We start from the raw sequence: 24533 nt of genomic DNA on the forward strand, positions 1-24533 counted from the left end.
TTCTTCTCAATGAAAGAGACGTAGCTCAACCACACAGACAAGCTAAATTTTGTCACTAACACAACAATCAAAATTGCAAAAGGATCCCAAACTACATTCCAGTATCTCGGCCAAAGGATTAATAAATACGAAGAATATTCAAAAATCAGGGAAACATTTCTTTCAATAAGAAAGCCATCTGTACCAATATGCAGCATTTCAGAAAATAACCAGTTACTTGGCAGTCATATTTCACTCCACCAATCTCGAAAACTCCATCAACAAAGCCCACTTTTACTCCACCGTTTGTATCAGTGGTTAGGTACGTGAAATTTGCATTGGCATAAAAAAGAAAAATATAACAACAATGTCCAGGGTCTCACCTGAATAGCAAGTTCCAGTGTTGGGCAAATGACAACAACGCCCGTTCCCTCACGAGGAGTAAACTGTGTCCTATATAGCAACTCCAGCTGGTATTAGAAAAACAAGAGTTTTCCTGCATCCTGTCCTTGCAGCTCCGATGACATCATTTCCGTTCAATAGTGGTGGGATTGCTTTGTCTTCTTTCGTGTATTTAGCGGTAAACCAGGCGTTGCTACTTAATGTTAATGAATCTTCATTGGGAGTACAAAGAAAAAAGAAATCATATGCCCTTCTTTCTGCACTCTTGTTCTAGGATGCATTCCGTCAAGCATGATGGGATGAAGTGTTAAGATATTTAGTCGTTTGTTTTTCAATAAATTCCTATTTGTTAGGAAGTCTGTTGCTTTTACCTATTCCTTAGGAGAATCCCAGAATATTAGGAGTTGTTAGTCGTGGGATTAGAGGCTACTTTATTTTCTAGCTTTCTGTTATTTGCCTTTGTATTTAATTAGACTTCAAGTCAATGAATTGAAATCGCATTCCTTTTACTCATTCTGCAGCAAACTCAGCTTTTAGTTTTACAACATTTGGTATCAGAGCCCCCCACTGGGGTCTGATTTGGAAAAGCAGCAGCTTTCAGTCTTGCCGCAGCAAGATATTCAATGGCTTCTGAAAGCAGCTTTGTGCAACCTGCGATTCCACGTTTCGATGGTCACTATGATCATTGGAGTATGTTGATGGAAAATTTTCTGCGATTCATGGAGTACTGGACTCTCGTGGAAACCGGCATCGATGTGCACACTAGTGAGACTGTTTTGACAGAAGCGCAGAGAAAGACATTGGAGGATCAGAGATTGAAGGATTTGAAGACAAAGAATTATTTGTTTCAAGCAATAGATCGTGCCATTCTCGAAACCATCCTGAAGAAGGACACTGCTAAAGACATATGGGATTCAATGAAGACGAAGTACCAAGGCACTGCACGGGTGAAACGTGCACAACTCCAAGCTCTTCGCAAAGAGTCTGAAATTCTTCACATGAAGGAAGGAGAGTCAGTGAATGACTACTTTGCAAGAACACTGTCAATTGCAAACAAGATGCGCATCCATGGAGAAAATTTTAAAGATATTGCTGTCATTGAGAAAATCCTTCGCTCAATGACACGCAAATTTGACTATGTGGTGTGTTCCATTGAAGAATCGAATGACATTGATAGTCTTTCGATTGATGTGCTGCAAAGCTCACTGTTAGTTCATGAGCAGAGGATGACCAGCTATGTTGTGGAGGAGCCAGCCTTGAAGGTCAGTACTTATGAAGGAATTACTTCTTCAAGAAGAGGTAGAGGACGGGGAGGATTTTGTGGAAGCGGCAGAGGTAGAGGACGCCAACTTTCTTACAATCAAGGAGCACAATTTGACAAGGCGAGTGTGGAATGTTATTACTGTCACAAGCTTGGCCACTATCAGTATGAATGCCCTGACAAGGAAACCAAGGTAAATTTCGCTGAGACTGAAGGAGAAATACTCTTCATGGCTCACATCGACAAGAAGGAGTTTTCATCAGGTGATACTTCTTGGTATTTAGATTCGGGTTGCAGCAATCACATGTGTTGAAACAAGTCCTTATTTTATGATTTGGATGAAACATTCAGAGAAACTGTAAAGCTTGGGAACAACTCTTGCATTTCTGTCATAGGAAAAGGGGATATCAAATTCCATATGAAAAACAACACTGTGCAGACAATTTCACATTCAGTATGATTCATCATCCAGAGAAGGGCCTCATTGCAGAAGCAAAAATGACAACAAATCGAATGTTCCCTTTGCACATTCAGTATGATGCCCAGAAGTGTCTCTCAACAAGAGTGCAAGATCCAACATGGTTGTGGCATCTTCGTTATGGTCATTTGAGCTTCAAAGGCCTGAAAACTCTACATGAGAAGAACATGATGGAAGGACTGCCTAAGATTAACTGTCCCACAGAAATGTGTGAAGATTGCATTGTTGGTAAACAACATCGAGATTCTTTCCCACAAGGAAAAGCATGGAGAGCTGAGCAAATCCTACAGTTGGTTCATTCAGACATCTGTGGTCCAATCAATCCAACATCGAATGGAAACAAAAGGTATTTCATCACCTTCATTGATGATTATAGTCGAAAAACATGGATTTATTTCTTGCAAGAGAAATCTGAAGCTTTTGTTGTTTTTAAAAGCTTTAAGGCTCGAGTTGAAAAAGAATCTGGCAAGTACATTCAGATCCTTCGCACAGATAGTGGTGGTGAATTTAACTCACATAACTTTGCAAGTTTTTGTGAATTGCATGGAATACGGTGGCAACTTATTGCTGCATACACACCACAGCAAAACGGCGTGGCAGAAAGAAAGAATCAGATGATTATGAACATGGTATGAAGCATGTTGGTAAAAAAAGGCATTCCAAAGACTTTCTGGCCAGAAGCAGTCAATTGGAGTGTTCATGTGCTCAACCGAAGCCCTACCCTTGCTGTAAAAAAAACATAACACCACAAGAAGCTTGGAGTGAAGTCAGGCCATCAGTTGATCACTTCAGAATTTTCTGGTGTATAGCGTATGCGCATGTTCCAAATGAAAAGAGAACAAAGCTTGATGATAAAAGTGTGAAGTGTGTCTTTATTGGGGTTAGTGAAGAATCCAAAGCGTACAGGTGATATAATCCCATTACCAAGAAAATAATAATCAGTCGAGATGTTCTGTTTGATGAAGAAAACACATGGGATTGGAGCAGCACCGAACAACAGTAAATTTTAATTGATCTTGAGGAAGCTGGCGGGGAAATTACACAGCCACTGCAACCTCCTCTTGAAAGTCAGGGGTCTGAATCACAATTGCAACTTCCTTGTCAGTCCCTTGCAGAAGCTTTACCAAGTTCTTCAGCAAGAGTTTCAATTCCAAATGAAGTTCAGGCACCTAGCTCAGAACCACAGCGACAAAGAAAAAGACCATCTTGGATGATAGATTATGTTAGTGGAGATGAATTATCTAATGAGGATACAACTGCTTATTTCGCTCTATTTGCAGGCTCCGATCCTATATTGTTTGCAGAAGCAGTGAAAGAAGAAAAGTGGAAAAAAGCCATGGATGCAGAGATTCAAGCTATAGAGAAAAATGAGACTTGGGAGCGAACCAATCTTCTTGAAGGGCAAAAAACCATTGGTGTAAAGTGGGTTTATAAGACGAAGCTGAATGGAAAGGGAGAAATTGACAAGTTCAAAGCAAGGCTGGTTGTGAAAGGCTACAATCAAGAACATGGAGTTGATTATCAAGAGATTTTTGCTCCTGTCGCAAGACAGGATACAATTCGGTTGGTAGTCTCATTCGCGGCACAAAACTCATGGCCCATCTTCCAGCTTGATGTGAAATCGGCCTTCCTTAATGGTAAACTACTTGAGCAAGTCTACATTGAGGAGCCACCTGGTTATGTGATAAAAGGTAATGAACATAAGGTTTACAGATTAAAGAATGCTTTATATGGCCTGAAACAGGCACCTCGAGCCTGGTACAGTTGTATAGAAGCATACTTTGAAAAGGCAGGTTTTAACAAATGTCCATATGAGCACACCCTATTCATCAAGTCTGGAGCAGAAGGTAAAATCCTGATAGTTTGCTTATATGTTGATGATCTTATTTTTACGGGCAATGATGAGGCTATGTTTGTTGATTTTAAGAATTCTATGATGGCTGATTTTGACATAACTGATTTGGGAAAGATGAAATATTATCTTGGTATAGAAGTAGTACAAACAGCTACTGGATATTTTATTGGGCAAAAGAAATATGCTCAGGAGGTGTTCGAGAGGTTTCACATGGAGAATTGTAATCCAGTTGTGACTCCAACTGAACCGGGATTGAAGCTCTCAAGGGATCTTGATGAAGAGAGGGTTGATAGTACTTACTTCAAACAAATTGTTGGAAGTTTAATGTACTTGACAGCCACTCGGCCTGATATTATGTATGCAGTGTGTCTAATTAGCAGGTATATGGAAATGTTGAAGTTTCTATATAACAGTAGATTTCTTGCACACAAAGTATATGAGACAAAGTTGTAGAGAGAAAGAGAGAGGGAGAGAATCTGTTTTGGCTATCTGAATGTAATCAGCACACACATTTCATTTCTCACAGAACATTCCTTTTGTACAGCAGAGAATATGATCTCAGCCATACAATTTAGTGCCAGCAATATGAGCTGCACACTTGGCATGAGCTAGGACATATGAGACCTATGCTCTAGAATCTAATCTAAGCCTTACACCTGTCAAACTAACAAACTTAAACCAGTAACAGAATTTACATTTCAACAGGAAAGACCAACGGAGCTGCATCTCAGAGCTGCTAAAAGAGTGTTTCGTTACTTGAAAGGAACAACAGATTTTGGTATTTTCTACAAGAAAAATGGAGGACCTATTTGACTGGTTTGACAGTGATTATGCTGGTGATTTGGATGATAGGCGGAGTACAACAGGCCATGTATTTTTGATGGGTTCAGGTGAAGCAACAGGTTGTAACTTTGTCCACAACTGAAGCAGAGTTCGTATCTGCAGCAACCTATGCATGTCAAGCAATTTGGTTGAGAAGGATTCTTGAAGAGCTACAGTTTTATCAACATGGGCTTACTGTGATTCATTGTGATAATAGTTCAACTATTAAACTCTCCAGGAATCCAATTTTACATGGAAGAAGCAAGCATATAGATGTGAGGTATCATTTCCTTCGTGATCTTGTAGCTGAAGAAACCATTGATTTGGTTTATTGTCGAAGTGAAGACCAAGTTGCAGATATCCTGACCAAACCTCTAAAGCTGGAAGCATTTGAGAAGTTGCGTGGATTACTTGGAGTTTGTTCAAGTTCCTTTTTAAACTAACTGCATAGATGGCATTCAGTTTAAGGGAGGGTGTTAAGATGAAGACGATTATGTGCAGGAAAATTTTCACCATAAGGCACTTCACTGGCAATAGCGTAGCGTATATAATATAAGGATGCAAACAAATTCACCTCTAGGGTATAACAACAACTTAAGAACACGCATAATTACAATTGCTTTATATTTAATTTATAAAACAGAAATACCGCAAATACATGGAAACAAACTCAGACTGTTTCGAAGTTCTTTCCTACGACAATACCGATGCAAACAGGTAAACAAATCGTAATGGGCTACGTGCCTCTCTTGACAAATCCTAAAATCATGTGTTTGGGTCAAGGTTTTAGGACAACGACTACGTACCTCTCTTGACATCATTAATTCATATTGAATGCAAAGGTATCAGATAAATACGTACTCATTTTTCGAAGCAACACGCATATTAGGTTGTAAGAAACCATATGTGATATGCGCTTGTACTCTTTATCTGTAACATCCACAGGTACCACAAAGATTTTTCGCAATCGTTCCATCCCATACCCCTCAAGATACTTGTGCAGTGCAGGTCATGGAATGACCGCACAGTGATTGTCGTAGCTGATGGATCCTTTTGCCATTCCACCTCAACCCAATCAATATTCGATTTTTGTTTTCCAACCAAGATGATTGTACACAAATTGGCACCTTACGTGCATCAGTTTGAAATCATCCATGTTCTTGGCCACATGAGCCACTCGAAAGTACCTGAGAATCTTTCCTACAACAATACAGATGCAAACATATAAACAAATCTTATTCGGCTAAATTAAGTCTATGTTTATTTAAATATAGCATTAGCATATTATTTACAAATAGTCATATGAAAGTAATACAACTACACAAACACATTCCAAAAAATATAGTACGATTTTAAAATTACATTTTGGACTTCTACACATCATAAAAACAAACATGTGGTGTCTAATAAAATTGTAGACACATTTCAATAATCAAACACATCACAGAGATGCAATTTTACTGTACTACATTTAAAACACGACATTTTCGGTTAAGTTTATTAATATAGTTCTATATGTATACTGTAATTTCAATTAAGCGACATTATTTCGACAATGAGATATTCAATTCACTCTAATTCATGTACATAGATACAAATGCAAACACAAACAGATAATCTCACAAAGTTTTTTCTGCAACTAAAGAGATGAAATATACGGATTTAGATTGTTGGAAAAATTCAATAATTATACTCATAATATTCATATGAAATTAAGTAAATAAATTATACCCGAAACACATCAATTATACACAATAACTAATACAATAAATACGTATGAAAAAGGTTAGGAATATCTGGCATGTAATGTCAGGAGAGGCACGTAGTCGCTGTCCTAAAGCCATAGACGTCTTCCTAAAACCATGTGTTTGGGTCAAAGTTTTAGGACAACAACTATGTAGCTCTCTTGACATCATTAATTCATATTGAATACAAGGGTATTGGATAAATACATACTCATTTTTTGGAGCAACCCGCACATTAGAAAGTAAGCCACTTTTTTTATGTGCGTTTACTCTTTATCAGTAACATCCGCACTGTGGTCGTTCCATCTCGTACCCCTCCGGGTACTTGTGTAGGTCATGGAATGACTGCACAATGATTGTCTTAGCTAGGGCTGGCAATGGGTCGTGTCATGTCAAGATTATATACGTGTCAATAATTAAAACATAACTACTAAATAAAGGAATTCAAAAAGAGAAATTCAAATTATGATATTTCAAGGGTATAGCCGTACGGCTATACGTTTAAATATTATGTTAATGGAGCCTTACCAAAACAAATTTATGTCCGGAGTGCTAAATTGAATCAATAAATTTGTGATCATGAAAATAGTTTAGTAATTCGCTTACTCACTTGAGAAGTTATTTTATTGCTTCTGTACATATCCACATGACATGTTGATGTGATTTATCAAAAAATTTCTCAAATTATTATAATTCGTGCACAATAATTATAAAATTCAAATTTTACACAAATTCTCACATATTATTCAATAAGAATAACATATGGAATAAAAATTCTATTAAAACATCAAATAAAGGAAGATTAATATCTACTTTTTTTCAAAAAAAAAAAAGATTAATATCTACTTTATTTTATTTTTTCAAAAAAAGGTGTACAGCCGCACGGCTATACTCCATGTTTTTTATTTTTTTTTAAAAGACATGTGCTGACACGGGACGCCACATGGCTGGAGTCCTTTTTATAATTAAAAATAGTATCGCCGCACGGCTATACTCAGCTTTGAAATATTTTTAAAAAAGACAAGTGTTCACACGTGGCGCCAAATAGTTGGGGGACCCTTTTTATATTTAAAAATAGTATAGCCGCGCGGCTATACTCAGTTTTGACCCTTTTTTCAGACCACAAGTGTTGACACGTGGCGCCAAATGGCTCGGGGACCTTTTTTATAATAAAAATAGTACAGCCGCGCGGCTATACTTAGTTTTGAACCTTTTTAAGCACACAAGTGTTGACACGTGGCACCAAATGGTTGGGGGACACTTTTTATATTAAAAATAGTATAGCCGCGCGGCTATACTCAGTTTTGAACCTTTTTTAAGAACACAAGTGTTGACACGTGGCACCAAATGGTTCGGGGACCTTTTTTATAATAAAAAAAATACAGCCGCGCGGCTATACTCAGTTTTGAACCTTTTTAAGCACACAAGTGTTGACACGTGGCGCCAAATGGTTGGGGGACCCTTTTTATAATAAAAATATTATAGCCGGGCGGCTATACTCAGTGTTGAAACATTATTCAAAACACAAGTGTTGACACGTGGCGCCAAATGGTTGGGGGACTTTTTTTATATTAAAAATAGTACAGCCGCCCGGCTATACTCAGTTTTGAAATTTTTTTTAAGAACACAAGTGTTGACACGTAGCGCCAAATGGTTGGGGGACCTTTTTTATAATTAAAATAGTATAGCTGCGCGGCTATACTCAGTTTTGAAACATTTATTCATAACACAGGTGTTGACACGTGGCGCCAAATGGTTGGGGGACCTTTTTTATATTAAAAATCGTATAGCCGAACGGCTATACTCAGTTTTGAAATTTTGTAAAAGACAAGTGTTGACACGTGGCACCAAACGGTTGGGGGTCCTTTTTACATTAAAAATGGTATAGCCGCGGCTATACTCAGTCTAAATTTTTTTGAAAACAAAAGTGTTGACACGTGGCACCAAATGGTTGGGGGACCTTTTTTTTTATTTAAAATAGTATAGCCGCGCGGCTATACGTAGTCTTCAAATTTTTTAAAAAATAGTATAGCCGCACGGCTATCCTCAGTTTTGAAACATTTTCAAAAAGGACAAGTGTTGACACGTGTCACCAAATTGTTGGGGGTCTTTTTTTATATTAAAAATAGTATAGCCGAGTGGCTATACTTAGTTTTGAAATATTTTTTAAAAAGACAAGTGTTGACACGAGGCGCCAAATGGTTAGGGACCTTTTTTATATTAAACATAGTATAGCCGCACGGCTATACTCAGTTTTGAAACATTTTTAAAAAAGACAAGTGTTCACACGTGGCACCAAATGGTTGGGGGTCCTTTTTTATATTAAAAATAGTATAGCCGATCGGCTATACTCAGTTTTGAAATTTTTTTTAAAGGACATGTGTTGACACGTGGCTCCAAATGGTTGAGGGAACTGTTTTATATTTAAACATAGTATAGCCGCACGGCTATACTCAGTTTTGAAACATTTTTTAAAAAGACAAGTGTTGACACGTGGCACCAAATGGTTGGGGGACCTTTTTTATATTAAAAATGGCATAGCCGCACGGCTATACTCAGTTTTGAAACATTTTTTAAAAAGACAAGTCTTGACACGTGGCGCCAAATGGTTGGGCACCCTTTTTACATTAAAAATAGTATAGCCGCGCGGCTATACTCAGTCTTGAAATTTTTTTAAAAAATACGTGTTGACACGTGGCTCCAAATGGTTGAGGAAACTTTTTTATATTAAAAATAGTATAGCCGGTTTAGAAATATTTTTTAAGAACACAAGTGTTGACACGTGGCGCCAAATGGATGGGTGGCCTTTTTTATATTAAAAGTAGTATAGCCGCGCGGCTATACTCAGTTTTGAAATATTTTTTAAAAAGACAAGTGTTGACACGTAGCTCCAAATGGTTGGGGGACCTTTTTCATATTAAAAATAGTATAGCCGCCGGGGTATACTTAGTTTTGAAATTTTTTTTACAAGCCATGTGTCCACCTGCCTCCAAATGGTTGAGGGAACTTTTTTACACTTAAAATAGTATAGCCACCCGGCTATACTCAGTTTTTCAAAATAATATATATACATAGTATAGGCAAGAGGTGTTACTATAGTCTTTTACATATGTATTCACACATATATATATATATACAAATAATTCTCACATATTATTGAATAAGAATAACATATGGAATAAGAATTGTATTAAAACATCACATAGAGGAAGATTAATATCTACTTTGGTTCTTCTTTATTTATTTATGTTTAAAAGGTGTACAGCCACCCGGCTATACTCTATGTTTTTGATTTTTTTAAACAGACATGTGCAGATACGTGGCGCCACATGGCTGGAGTCTTTTTTATAATTAAAAAATATTATAGCCGCGCGGCTATACTCAGTTTCGAAACATTTTTTAAAAATACACGTGGCACTAAATGGTTGGGGGTCCTTTTTTATATTAAAAATAGTATAGCCGAACGGCTGTACTCAATCTTGAAACAAAAGTATTGACACGTGGCACCAAATGGTTGGGGGACCTTTTTTTTAAAAAAATAGTATCGCCGCGCGGCTATACTCAGTCTTCAAAGTTTTTTGAACAATACATGTGCTGACACGTGGCTTCAAATGGTTGGGGGAACCGTTTTGTATTAAAAATACCATAGCCGAACGGCTATACACAGTTTTGAAATATTTTTTAAGAACACAAATGTTGACACGTGGCGCCAAATGGATGGGTGACCTTTTTTATACTAAAAATAGTATAGCCGAGCGGCTATACTTAGTTTTCAAATATTTTTTAAAAAGACAAGTGTTGACACGTGGCGCCAAATGGTTGGGGGACATTTTTTATTTTAAAAATAGTATAGCCGCACGGCTATACTCAATTTTGAAACATTTTTCAAAAAGACAAGTGTTGACACGTGGCGCCAAAAAGACAAGTGTTGACACGTGGGTCCAAATGGTTGGGGAAACTTTTTTATATTAAAAATAGTATAGCCAAATGGCTATACTCAGTTTTGGAATATTTTGTAAGAACACAAATGTTGACACGTCGCGCCAAATGGTTGGGGGACTTTTTTTATATTATAAATAGTACAGCCGGACGGCTATACTCAGTATTGAAATAGTAGAGCCGCTCAAAACTGGTTGACACGTGGCACTAAATGGTTGGGGGTCCTTTTTTATATTAAAAATAGTAGAGCCGCTCGGCTATAGTCAGCCTTGAATTTTTTTTGAAAAATACATGCGTTGACACGTGGCTCTAAATAGTTGGGGGAACTGTTTTATATTAAAAATATATAGCCGCACGGCTATACTCAGTTTTGAAATATTTTTTAAGAACACAAATGTTGACACGTGGCGCCAAATGGATGGGTGACCTTTTTTATACTAAAAATCGTATAGCCGCGCGGCTATACTTAGTTTTGAAATATTTTTTAAAAAGGCAAGTGTTGACACGTGGCGCCAAATGGTTGGGGGACATTTTTTATATTAAAAATAGTATAGCCGCGCGGCTATACTCAGGTTTGAATTTTTTTTAAAAAGGTCATGTGTTGACACGTGGCTCCAAATGTTTGGGGAACTGTTTTATATTAAAAATAGTATAGCCGAACGGCTATACTCAGTTTTGAAATATTTTTTCAAAACACAAGTGTTGACACGTGGCGCCAAATGGGTGGGTGACCTTTTTTATATTAAAAATAGTATCGCCGCGCAGCTATACTCTGTTTTGAAATATTTTTTAAAAAGACAAGGGTTGACACGTGGCGCCAAATGGTTGGGGGACCTTTTTTATATTAAAAATAGTATAGCCGCGCGGCTATAGTCAGTTTTGAAACATTTTTTAAAAAGACAAGTGTTGACACGCGGCACCAAATGGTTGGGGGTCCTTTTTTATATTAAAAATAGTATAGCCACGCGGCTATACTCAGTGTTGAAATTTTTTTGACAACACAAATGTTGACATGTGGCACCAAATGGTTGGGGACCTTTTTTACATTAAAAATCGTATAGCCGCGCGGCTATACTCAGTCCTGAAATTTTTTTAAAAATACACGTGTTGAGACGTGGCTCCAAATGGTTGGGGAAACTTTTTTATATTAAAAACAGTATAGCCGAACGGCTATACTCAGTTTTGAAATATTTTTTAACAACACAGATGTTGACACGTGGCGCCAAATGGATGGGTGACCTTTTTTATATTAAAAATAGTATAGCCGCACGGCTATACACAGTTTTGAAATATTTTTTAAAAAGGCAAGTGTTGACGCGTGGCTCCAAATGGTTGGGGGACCTTTTTCATATTAAAAAGAGTATAGCCGCCCGGCTATACCCAGTTTTGAAATTTGTTTTACAAGCCATGTGTCCACCTGGCTCCAAATGGTTGGGGGAACTTTTTTACACTTAAAACAGTATAGCCGCCCGGCTATACTCAGTTTTGAAAAAAAATATATATATAGTATAGGGGAGAGGTGTTACTGGTTTTTTTTTTGTTTAAAAAAATTGAATTTAAGAAATAGTATAGACGAGAGACTATAGTCTTTTACATATGTATTCACATATATATATATATATACAAATAATTCTCATATATTATTGAATAAGAATAACATATGGAATAAAAATTGTATTAAAACATCACATAGAGGAAGATTAATATCTACTTTGGTTCTTCTTTATTATTATTATTTTTAAAAAGGTGTACAGCCGCACGGCTATACTCTATATTTTTTTTATTTTTTTAAAAAGACATGTGCAGACACGTGGCGCCACATGGCTGGAGTCTTTTTTATAATTTAAAAATAGTATAGCCGCGCGGCTATACTCAGTTTTGAAATTTTTTAAAAAAGGACTTGTGTTGACACGTGGCTCCAAATAGATAGGGAACTTTTTTATATTAAAAATAGTATAGCCGCTCGGCTATACGCAGTTCTGAAACATTTTTTAAAAAGACAAGTGTTGACACGTGGCACTAAATGGTTGGGGGTCGTTTTTTATATTTAAAAATAGTATAGCCGGACTTCTATACTCAGTTTTGGAACATTTTTTAAAAAGACAAGTGTTGACACGTGGCACTAAATGGTTGGGGGAACTTTTTTATATTAAAAATAGTATAGCCGGACGGCGATACCCTGATATATATATTTTTTTAAACAACTACAATTGCAGAACCTGTCAAGTTCTTGATGGAATCACACATCACGTGCATATTTAAAGAAATAGTATAGCTGCGCAGCGTAAATTACTTATCGAAAATTTATGCACGCTGGAAACTGTTGTTTTGAGACATGAAATCAGTTTCTGGTTTATGTATGTAGATTGGTTTTGCTCTGAAGAAGCTGTTTACCGATGGGGCTGTGAAGCGTGAGGACTTATGGATCACCTCCAAACTCTGGTTTGTTTGAAACTCTGCTTAAGTTTTGTAGTCTTCAATTTATCATCTCAAAATTCCAACTTTACCATCAAATGCTAAGTTGAAATCAGAATTATCTGCAGGTGTACTGATCATGAACCAGATGATGTGCTTGACTATCTGGATCTCTATCTTGTAAGTGCACAAGTTTAAGATTTACCCTTATAGTAAATGTACCTTGAAGATGTCACCTAGAAATGTATGTTTTATTGGAGGTAAAATGAAATTAATTAATCACATGCCTTGGACTGACTAATCAAAACAAATTTTTGAAGATACATCAACTTTCGGAGTCTCACTAGCACATTTATTTTGTTCTGATGTATGCATAAAGTAATATTGCAATTGCTTATTTGTAATCTTGGTAGATCCACTGGCCAGTGAGCATGAAAAAGGGGTCAGTTGGCTCTGATCCTCAAAACCTTACCCAACCTAATATACCCAGTACATGGAAAGCAATGGAGGCACTCTTTCACTCTGGCAAGGCCAGGGCTATTGGAGTCAGCAACTTCTCTTCAAAGAAGCTTGGAGATCTGTTAGAGGTGGCACGAATACCTCCAGCTGTTAATCAAGTGGAATTGCACCCTCACTGGCAGCAACCGAAGCTGCACACTTTCTGTAAATCTAAGGGAGTTCAGTTATCTGTGAGTATGCGGAGACAAAGTCTTTTATTGTTACACATGACTTCTGTGAATAATTTGGGAACAGAATAGGCTAGATTTTCATTTTTGTGGTTCCTGAACCTCAGCATTGGCTAATTAGTGATGTATTTTTGTGATGAATAATCTTATTCCAGGCTATTGTCCATTGGCAAGGAATAAGGTCCTTAAGAATTTAATTGTGAACTTGGTGGCAGAAAAACTGGGCAATACTCCTGCCCAAGTGACTCTTCGATGGGGGTTACAAATGGGTCACAGTGTAGTGCCTAAAAGCACGAATCAGGCAAGGATACAGGAAAGCTTTGATATTTTTACCCGACGACTTGTTTGCCAAATTCTCTGAAATTAAGCAGGCAAGTGCCTTTTCCTTTTCTCCCCCCTTCTTTTCATTCTTTCTTTGTTCTAGTTTCGGTGCGTGCTTGTCAAGAGGGCTTTAGTTTCTTTTGGACGGTCGATTTTAACTTTCTTTGTAATTGATGATGCAGGTGAAGCTTGTTCCAGGAACTGGTTTTGTACATGAGACTTTGGGTGCGTACAGGACCCTTGAAGAACTGTGGGATGGCGAGTTGTGAGCAGAACCTAGGTCCTGTTTCAATGGTTTATAACTTTATACCTAATGTGCAAGTGCAACCGCACCAAAACTAGAATTGTATGAACTATTGATTCTGCCATTAAAATCTAAGTGATGAGTATATAGTGATGTGAGAGGTGGAATTGTTGCATGTTCAATCTCCTTCACCTGCTTGTTTTTAGCTCAATATAGAAGACAATCAATTTCTGATGCTTTCCTCCTTATTTCAAAATTACTAGTGCTTTATGCCTAAGTATAAAGGCTTGATCATAAAATTGGTGTCCTATCATCAAATTATAGAATGCACTAGAGGGATGGTGTGCAATTTGTCAACAATTTACATCAAGAACGTCCATTCTATTCTTGTATTCATTGATGTAATTTTTTCAATAAAGAATTTAGGTTTTTTTTTTTTGGTAATTTATTATTTGCACTCCAAAATATTGATCATGCACTCTCATTAATAAAATATTCACTTGCAATTAAAAAAAATTTGATGTGTACCATTATTGTTTTTCTATTGCAAAAAGGTAGACTTTTTAAATATAAAAAAATACAAGCGATAGCCTAAACTACAACTAAGAGCAAAATTTCTCACTCACACATGTGTTATCAATGTGTTACGGATATGGAAGTTAAAAGGTAGGCAAATTTTTTTTTTTGTTTGAGGACCTTTCCTATTAAGAGGGGCGATAACATACTAAACTCACACACACTACACAAATGATATTAAAGAGTAGTGTAGTGTAAATTCCGGAAATGGCTTAAGGCTTTGTTTGGTTACCAGGAAATGAGATCAAGATTTGAATGTTTTTGTGCTTTTCCCAAAAGGGGAAATCAAGCCTCTTTAGATTGCCTGTTTGATTCGGTAAACTTAGCATCGACTAAAAATGTGGCTATACTAATTGCAGGCAGGATATCGGCATATTGATTGTGCTCAACTCTATGCCAATGAGAAGGAGGTAATTTATAGTTGTTTGTTTTTTATGTATACTAAATTAGTTATCGAAAAATTTACTGTAGTTGTAGTTTTCATTTCATTATTGCTGTCAATCTTTATTTATTTTTTAATAATCCCTTTATGAATTTGTGCATGTTGAAAATTGCTCTCAGTAACTCCTACCATAATGGTTTAATTGTCAAGTTCATCTTTAGGTTTTCAATTGTAGATAAAAATGTAAATCGTTTATGTTTCCATCATTCTTTCAAGATGTTTAACTTGTTACCCGAATATATGGTTTGATAAAGATGCTGTTTCTGTTTCTCGTAGATTGGTTCTGTCTGAAGAAGCTATTTGAAGATGGTGCGGTGAAGCGTGAGGATTTGTGGATTACTTCCAAACTCTGGTTCGTTCTAACTTATAAATTTAATTCTAATTTAATTGAGTATTGACATATCATTAGGAATTGCATAAGTAGTAATTTATGCTAAAGTGATGGTGCTGCCAACCTTGTTTGGTTTATCCACAGGTGTACTGATCATGCACCAGAAGATGTACCAGAGGCATTGGACAGGACTTTGAGAGACTTGCAGCTCGATTATGTTGACTTGTATCTTGTATGTATTACCTGTTCAGAGCTTCTCAAGTTTTGTCTCTTAGAGTTTGGTACTAGGGTGTATGTATTATCTGATCTTTCTCAGCGATTCAGTATAGATAAATCTGTGCCATGCCCAGTTCAGGGTATAATCTGCAATTTCCTTTTTTAAAGAAAAAATTTACATACAGCATAAAGGAATGGGATGGCAATTTGTTTACCATCTTTTAATATATAAGTTACTTTTGAATTCATTGATCCCCTTTCAGTCTAGTTATGTTTCCTGGAATTTGCTAAAACTTATCAAGTTAAAATCATGGATAATTAGCCTCGTTGTCTTAAATTAGTTATAGCATTTGGGCATTATTCAGTTGTAACTAATGAGCCTGCTGAAAATTTGAACATACACTGGCCAGCCAGGATGAAGAAGGGGTCAGTAGGTTTTAAGCATGAAAACCTTATTGACCCAGATATCCCTGCAACTTGGAGAGCAATGGAATCACTCTATGATTCGGGAAGGCTCGAGCTATTGGCGTGAGCAATTTTGTTAGAATATGCAGACCATTATCTTGCATATTAATTCAATCAACCATGTAATAGGTTTCAAAGAAAATGCAGAGAGTTTTAGAGAATAGAGAGAGAGCTTGGAGAAGAAGCTGGCTATGTGAATTAGCTCAGCACCAAAATCATGCATATACTGTGACTCTGACAAAACCGTTAGAGAAGAGATATTTCCTATTACATCACTCAATCTTAGCCATTTAATCATTACCCTATGAGATAATGACAAGTGGCATAAGCTATTACATTCTCTGCTGTACACTTGGACTATGATCCAACGCAGCCTTTCTAACTAGAATAGAACCTTCCTATTCTAATTGCATTTCAGCAGCCACACTTATACACCAACACTCCCTTCTAAGTGTTGTGCTGAAATAACTCCTAGAGCTTTCCTCAAATACTAAAATCTATCTCTTGCTAAAGACTTGGTGAAAATGTCAGCAAGCTGCTCTTCAGTCTTGCAATATAGCAAATCGATCTCACCATTTTGAAGAGCATCTCTTATGAAGTGAAACCTGCGGTTGATGTGTCTGGTTTTGTGATGATGAACAGGATTCTTCGATATAGCAAGAGCTGAAGTGTTGTCACACAACAACTGAGTTGGTTCTACCTGTTCCTCTCCAAAATCTGATAACACAAACCTCAGCCACATAACTTGTGCAGTAGCTTCTGCTGCATTCATGTACTCAGCCTCTGCTGTAGACAGAGCAACACTGCTTTGCTTGATTGAAGCCCAAGAAAATACACCTGACCCCAAGTTGAATGCATAGCCTGATGTGCTCATCATGTCATCTTCACTTCCACTCCAATCACTATCACAGTAACCTATTAGCACTGCTCCTTTTCCCTTCTCATAAGCAATTCCATAGCTTATAGTGCCTTGAATATATCTCAACACTCTCTTTGCTGTTCCCATGTGCTTCTTGGTTGGATTATGCATGAATCTAGCCAAGAGACTTGCTGCAAACATGATATCTGGTCTGGTTGCAGTCAGGTAGAGCAAGCTTCCCACCATTTGCCTATACAAAGTCTCATCTGCTAGTTCACTTCCATCCACTTTTGAAAACTTTTCATTCACTGCCAGTGGTGTTGCAACAGACTTGCAATCCTTAAGTCCAAACTTGTCAAGTAAGGTCTTTGCATACTTCTTCTGGTGTAGGAAGATGCAAGCATCAGTTTGCAGGACTCCAAGACCAAGGAAGTGATGAAGCAGTCCTAGGTCAATCATTTCATATTGTCTCATCATATCATTCTTGAATGCAGCCATCATTTCTTCTGAACTTCCTGTGTAGATAATGTCATCTACATATAGGGACACAATGAGATTTTCACTTGTAGACATCTTAGTGTACAATGTAGCTTCACTTGGACTTCTATAAAAACCAGTTTTGATGGTGAAATAGGAATTTATCTCTTCATACCAAGCTCTTGGAGCTTGTTTCAAACCATATAAGGCCTTTTTCAGCTTATACACCTTATCTTCACTTCCTTGTATCACAAAGCCAGATGGTTGATCCACATACACTTCTTCATTTAGCACTCCATTAAGAAATGCTGACTTTACATCCAACTGAAACAGTCTCCAGTTTCTCGGTGCGGCTACAGCCACCAAGGTTCTTACAGTATCAAGCCGAGCCACTGGTGCAAAGGTCTCATTGAAGTCTCTATTCCAGGCTTTTGAGAATATCCCTTTGCAACCAGCCGAGCCTTATTCTTCTGCACAGATCCATCTAGGTTCAGTTTAGTCTTATAGATCCATTTGATTCCAATGATTGGTTTATCAAATGGTCTATCCACAAGCTCCCATGTATTGTTCTTTTCAATCATGGTGATTTCATCTTCCATTGGTTTCTTCCAAGAGTCATCCTTTGCTGCCTCTTCAAAACTTTCTGGTTCTATAATGCACATGTTGCATTTTTCATAAATTTCTGCAATGCTCTTGTACTTGAGAAAAGTATTATCAACATCCTGTGATCCTGTGACCCTTTCTAGGTCACTGGTTTCAGTGTTTAAGCTAGGCATCTCATTCACTTCCAATTGTTCTTCAAATTCACAAGAACTCCCTTTTGCTCCTTGTTCTTCTTCTCTGATTTCAGTGAGCTGAATGTTCACACTAGTTTCCTTCTTTGCATTCCAATCCCAACACTCATTCTCACTAAATATCACATCTCTTGAAACAATTACTTTTCCAGTTTCAATATTGTACAGCCTGTATCCTTTCTCACAGCTGCCATACCCCAGAAAAATACACATCTTGCTTGCCAAATCTAGTTTCTGTCTTTGCTGTTTTGGTACATGAGCATAACACAATGAACCAAATACCTTTAGATGCTTAACTCCTGGTTTCCTCCCACTATAAGCCTCAAATGGTGTCCTTTTACTCAAAGCTTTAGTTGGACACCTATTCAAAATATACACAGATATGTTGACTGCCTCAGCCCAGAAGTCAAATGGAATTTTCTTCTCCAACAGCAAACACTTGGCCATTTCTACTATAGTTCTATTCTTTCTCTCTGCCACACCATTTTGCTGTGGTGTGTATGGAGTTGTAAGCTGCCTTTCAATGCCTGCATTATCACAGAACCTGTCAAACTCCACTGAAGTGTATTCTCCCCCTCTGTCACTTCTCAATTTTTTTAGTTTGTAACCACTTTGCAATTCCACAGTGGCTTTGAATTTCTTAAACACATTTAGAGCTTCTGACTTGTGCCTTAAGAAATAAACCCAACACATCCTTGTGCAATTGTCAATGAAAGTGAGAAAAAACCTATTTCCAGCTTTGGTAACTGTCTGCATAGGACCACAGATGTCACTGTGAATAAGTTCTAGTGGAGTTGATGCTCTAGTGGTAGCTTCTTTTGGAAATGCTTCTCTACTCTGCTTGCCTAGAACACAACCCTCACAAACCTCTTTAACTTCTTTAATTTCTGGCAGCCCTACTACCATATCTTGCTCTTTCAACAGTTTCAGACTACTCATAGATGTCCAAAACTTCTATGCCAGAGGTCAGTGGAATGGTTTACACCTGCTCTATAAGCTAAGTGCATTTCAGCCTGCAATTTTAAAGGAAAGCTTCTATTTCCTTTCATTTGAACTTTTGCCACCAGATTTGTATGAGAGCTGTCATTGTAGATTTCCACCTTGTGATCTCCAAATACCAAATAGTAGCCATGCTCTATCATCTGTCCCACACTGAGTAAGTTCTCTTTCAATCCAGGTACAAGCATTATTTCTTTGATATGTCTCTTGCCTGCTTTGGTTTCAACCACAAAAGTGCCATTTCCAGTTACCTCTACAAGCTGTCCAGTTCCCATTTCAACCTTGGCAGTCACATTTCTGTCAATATCCACCAGCAAATCCTCTTTTCCTGTCATGTGATTACTACACCCACTGTCCAAATACCAGATCTCTTCATCCCTTGTTACACCAGCACCACTTGCATTGCTAGCATAGAACATTGTTGGTGCAGCTTCCACTTGAGTAGCATAGTTGACCTGCTGTGGTGTTTTCTTGCTGTAGCAGTCTTTTGCAATGTGGCCAAGCTTATCACAATTATAACACTTTGGCTTGCCCTTGAATCGACATTCACCAAAATGTAGCTCACCACAGTGCTTGTAGGGAGTTTTAGTGCCTTCACTTGCCTTGTTATCCCACTTCTTGCCTTTGGATTTCCAATTTTTATTCTGCTTGCTGTTTTGTTCTCCAGTTTTAGTCTGTTTGGCATCTACACTAAGGCTAGCAAATGCCTTCTCTGTTTTGTTTTCAGAATGCCTATCTAAACGCAACTCAAAGCTCTTTAGTGAGGCTACAACCTCCTGCACCTCAATCTCATTCAGATCTCTAGAGTGTTCAATAATTGAACAGATAGAGTCATAGGTAGATGGCAGACTAATAAGCAGTTTTTGAACAATTCTCTCCCTAGGCAATTCCTCCCCATAACTTCTCATTTGATTTATCAAATCAAATAGTTTAGTAACATAGGCAGTTAAGGATTCATCATCCTTCATTCTTGTATATTCAAATTCTCTTCTAAGACCTTGCAATTTAACACTCCTTACCTACTTATCTCCATGGAATTCTTGCTGCAGAATACTCCAGGCACCTTTTGATGTTTCTTCATGAGAGATTCGTGGGAATATCTCTTCTGAAACTGCTCCTTGAATCAATCCAAGAGCCTTAGCATCCTTCATGAGTACCTCAGCAACTATGCCTTTCTCACTTGATTCTTCTGTCTCCTTTTTCTTATCATCAGATTCATCTGACTTCTTCAGATCCGTACCATCAAATCCTTTTATCACCAAATCCCACAGTCCATGAGATTTGAAGATGGTCTTTATCCTTATGCTCCAGAAATCGTAGTTCTCACCATTGAAAATTGGTGCTCTCAATTCACCACCACTTGACCCAGCCATGTTAGACTCACATCTGCAGAACTCAAGCTCAGCTGCAACTTCAATAGCTTAGCACAGAAAAACGCCCAGTATTACTTGATCAAACCTGGCTCTGAGGCCATGTTAGAATATGCAGACCATTATCTTGCATATTAATTCAATCAACCATGTAATAGGTTTCAAAGAAAATGCAGAGAGTTTTAGAGAATAGAGAGAGAGCTTGGAGAAGAAGCTGGCTATGTGAATTAGCTCAGCACCAAAATCATGCATATACTGTGACTCTGACAAAACCGTTAGAGAAGAGATATTCCCTATTACATCACTCAATCTTAGCCATTTAATCATTACCCTATGAGATAATGACAAGTGGCATAAGCTATTACATTCTCTGCTGTGCACTTGGACTATGATCCAACGCAGCCTTTCTAACTAGAATAGAACCTTCCTATTCTAATTGCATTTCAGCAGCCACACTTATACACCAACAAATTTCTCTACAAACAAGCTGTCAGATTTGCTGGATATTGCACGTGTTCCTCCTGCTGTTGACCAAGTGGAGTTTCATCCTTCATGGCAGCAGGCCAAGCTGCGTTCTTTCTGTAAATCCAAGGGTGTTCATCTTTCTGTGAGTATGCAAATACTGAATTACGTTGTCTGTGTATTGAGTAGTGACAACTCACCTGTCTGTAATTGGACCAAATTTTAATTTAAGCATGTTCATATTTTTCTTTCAGGGATATTCACCACTGGGTTCTCCTGGAACAACATGGATTAAAAGCGAAGTCCTTAAGAATCTAATTCTTCTCACTGTTGCTGAGAAATTAGGCAAAACTCCTGCACAAGTTGCTCTTAGATGGGGACTGCAAATGGGTCATAGTGTTCTTCCTAAATGTACTAATGAAGCAAAGATCAAGGAGAACCTTGATGTTGGCTGGTCTATCCCAGAGGACTTGTTTCCCAAGTTTTCTGAAATTGAGCAGGTAAGTTTTTTACAGGAATTGATCCTCTATTCTCCTTGCAATCAGTACCTTGATGTCTTTGTATGGTCAGTTGTGCCATAACACCATTAAATACATTCCAACATTATTCCATGTATGGTTCTTCAAATGGGCCTTTCTGGAGCCGGGGATTACGTCTTGAGATTTCATCTTGTTGATAATGTTGATACAAGCACTGATGTCATGCAGTCTTTTCTCCTAACTACATTGATTTCCAATTGTGCAGGCAAGGCTGATCAGAGGGGGCTCGTATGTTCATGATACTTTTGGTCCCTACAGGAGCATAGAGGAGTTCTGGGATGGTGAAATCTAGAAAATCACATGAATGTTTTTGTGAAAGAGAGTCTAGGAGCATTTGTTACGCGAAAAAATGAACTTTTATGATTTGTATGGATCGTTTATGTCCTAAAAAGCGATTTGCTTGATTATGGTACTTGCACTTCTCTGTGTTTTGTTTACATGAAGAATACGACCACTTCTTACTACTATACCCATAAATCTTTGTTTGAAATTGTTGTTCTGGTTGGCAAAGAGATTGCAAAATCACCGTCATGCAATTTTGTTACAACAAGTAAGAAATAATCTTAGCCTCTTACATTCTTTCAAAGTTAGTAAAATACGGAACGGGAAAAATACGAATAAAATATGCAGTGTTTTATTTGACAAAATTTTTGTAAGTTACAACTGAAAAGTTCAGCCACTATATAATATTTTAATATATATTATTTTTATTCAATAATATGTGAAAATTATGTGTATAATACATGAATGTTGCCTGTATTATTGACAATTTTGTAAAAAAACACATGTATTAAACATGGAAAATATATACGTATTGTACGTTTGTTTTTAAAAAAACGTGTATATTACCGAGTCTTTAAGATGTGTATGGAAAACGGAAGTATTATTAAAAAATATGTATGTACGTGTATAATATAAGTATTAAACAGGAAAAATGAAAAATTCTTTATACCGATAATAACTCTGGAAAACTAAAAAAGCAAAAGGGAATAATGGAGACTCTGATCTAATAGTAAAGGATAACGCTCAAAACTATTCTTATCCATAAACTAAAATATGGGAATTTTAAAATAAATAAATAAAAAATAAAAAAAACACGAAGGACCCCAGTATAGTTAAATAGTATATTAGGCCATTATTTGAGTCTCTATTGGCCCCTTTTAAAAGAAATAGTATAGCCGAGCAGCTATACTCGGTTTTGCACTTTTTTTTTAATAAAAGAAATAGTCTGGCCAAGCGGCTATACTCCATTTTTTCTAATCTTTTTTAAAGATATAGTATAGCCGTTTGGCTATAGTCGGTTTTTTCCAATTTTTTTAGAAGAAATAGTATCACCGCATGACTATACTATGTTTTTTTTTAAAAAAAAAAAATTAAAATAAACAGTATAGCCGTGCTACTATACCCGGTTTCTTTCCTAATTTTTCAAAAATAAATAGTACAGCCGAGCGGCTAGACTTTTTTTAAAGTTTTAAAAAAATCGTATAGCCGTGCAGCTATACTCGGTTTTTTTTTTTTAAAGAAATAGTATAGCCGCGCAGCATATAGTCTAGCCGTGCGGCTATACAAGGGTTTCTTAAAATTGTTTTTTGAAGAAATACTATAGCCAAACGGCTATACGGGGTTTTCCCAAGTTTTTGAAAAGACATAGTATAGCCGAACGGCGATTCTGGGTTTTTTAATTTTTTCAAAAAGAAATTGTATAGCCGCCCGACTATACTCGGGTTTTTTGTTGAATTTTTTTAAGAAATAGTATAGCCACCCGGCTAGACTCGGTTTGTTCAATTTTTTTAAATAAATAGTATACCTGGTTTTTTCCCCTTTACGTACTTTAGAGTATACATGGTTTTTTCCCCTTTACGTACTTTAGGAGTATAGCCGCCCGGCTATACCCAAAGTAGTATAGCCGATCGGCTAGAGCCCAGGCGGCCGATTTCTTTTGGATCATTTTTCGGTTGAAGAGCGCCAATAACATTTTTCATTGCTCTGTCTACTTCTTCACCGTCGCTCTGAGAGATTGATAATGGCGGACGATATTGGTTCATTTGAGTTAAACACCGGAGCGAGGATCCCTTCGCTAGGGTTAGGGACCTGGCAATCAAGCCCTGGCCTCGTCGGCGACGCCGTTGCCACCGCTGTCAAGGTCTTCATCGCTGATCACTCCCAGCTTTGAATTTTTTGTAATCTTTACCATTGATTTGGTAGACTTAGCATCTAACACTCAGCTGAAAAATGGGGTTCTACTAATTGCAGGCAGGATATCGCCATATTGATTGTGCTCAACGCTATGGCAATGAGAAGGAGGTAATTGCAGTTGCCTTTTGCTAAATTATTAAATAAATTTGAAGTTTTAATATCATTTCTCTTCATTAAAGTTGAAGTTTTAATTTTGCTTTTACCCGTTTATTTTACAATACTTGTTTGAAAAAAAAAAAAAAAATTTGTGTTTGGTTCATTTGTTTTAAGATGCTGAGTAGTTACTACAATTTTCACGTACTTTTTACAAAATTTTCCGTATCACACACAAATTCACATATTATACAAATGGTGGTTCATATATTTTGAAAAATAGTATAGCCGGGCGGCTATACTGGTTTTTTTTCCAAATTTAAAATAGTACTTCCACGCGGCTATACTAGGTTTTTTCCTAATATTATTTTCAAAATAGTACAGCCGCTCGGCTATACTCGTTTTTACCTAATTTTTTAAAAACCAGTATTGCCGGGCGGCTTTACTAGGTATTTCCCCTTCTTCTTCTTTTTAAACAGTATAGCCGTGCGGCTATACGCGGTTTTTTTTTTAATATTCTGGTGAATCGGACTCGGACTCGAACTCATCACTGCGAACGTCTAGGGC

General features: G+C 37.2%; 2 protein-coding genes across 2 annotated transcripts; both read left to right on the forward strand.

Moving 5' to 3' along the window:
- Positions 1005–13732, forward strand: LOC18775571. Its single transcript, XM_020565641.1, has 7 exons — positions 1005–1918; positions 2038–2749; positions 3226–4355; positions 5036–5213; positions 12847–12923; positions 13025–13076; positions 13310–13732. Exons 1-7 carry the CDS (start codon positions 1005–1007, stop codon positions 13652–13654), a joined length of 3408 nt encoding a protein of 1135 aa, XP_020421230.1. The 3' UTR covers positions 13655–13732.
- On the forward strand, positions 15392–22027 carry LOC18773134 (aldo-keto reductase family 4 member C9). Its single transcript, XM_020566607.1, has 6 exons — positions 15392–15517; positions 15641–15728; positions 16092–16225; positions 21124–21283; positions 21393–21638; positions 21883–22027. The coding sequence occupies exons 1-6, from the start codon at positions 15420–15422 to the stop codon at positions 21967–21969; spliced, it is 813 nt and encodes a 270-aa protein (XP_020422196.1). The 5' UTR covers positions 15392–15419; the 3' UTR covers positions 21970–22027.

The sequence above is a fragment of the Prunus persica genome, chromosome G6, assembly GCF_000346465.2.
Source record: "Prunus persica cultivar Lovell chromosome G6, Prunus_persica_NCBIv2, whole genome shotgun sequence".
NCBI lineage: Eukaryota > Viridiplantae > Streptophyta > Magnoliopsida > Rosales > Rosaceae > Prunus > Prunus persica.

What these genes read in the sequence shown, in the direction of transcription:
- LOC18775571 (XM_020565641.1), top strand. Translation starts at nt 1,005, where the DNA reads ATGGCTTCTGAAAGCAGCTTTGTGCAACCTGCGATTCCACGTTTCGAT. An exon ending in ATCAGATGATTATGAACATG is followed by an intron (nt 2,750 to 3,225) that starts GTATGAAGCATG and finishes CTTCCTTGTCAG; the next exon opens with TCCCTTGCAGAAGCTTTACC. An exon ending in TGGATCACCTCCAAACTCTG is followed by an intron (nt 12,924 to 13,024) that starts GTTTGTTTGAAA and finishes AATTATCTGCAG; the next exon opens with GTGTACTGATCATGAACCAG.
- LOC18773134 (XM_020566607.1), top strand. Translation starts at nt 15,420, where the DNA reads ATGCTGTTTCTGTTTCTCGTAGATTGGTTCTGTCTGAAGAAGCTATTT. An exon ending in ATTATGTTGACTTGTATCTT is followed by an intron (nt 15,729 to 16,091) that starts GTATGTATTACC and finishes GTAACTAATGAG; the next exon opens with CCTGCTGAAAATTTGAACAT. An exon ending in TCACTCTATGATTCGGGAAG is followed by an intron (nt 16,226 to 21,123) that starts GCTCGAGCTATT and finishes ATTGCATTTCAG; the next exon opens with CAGCCACACTTATACACCAA.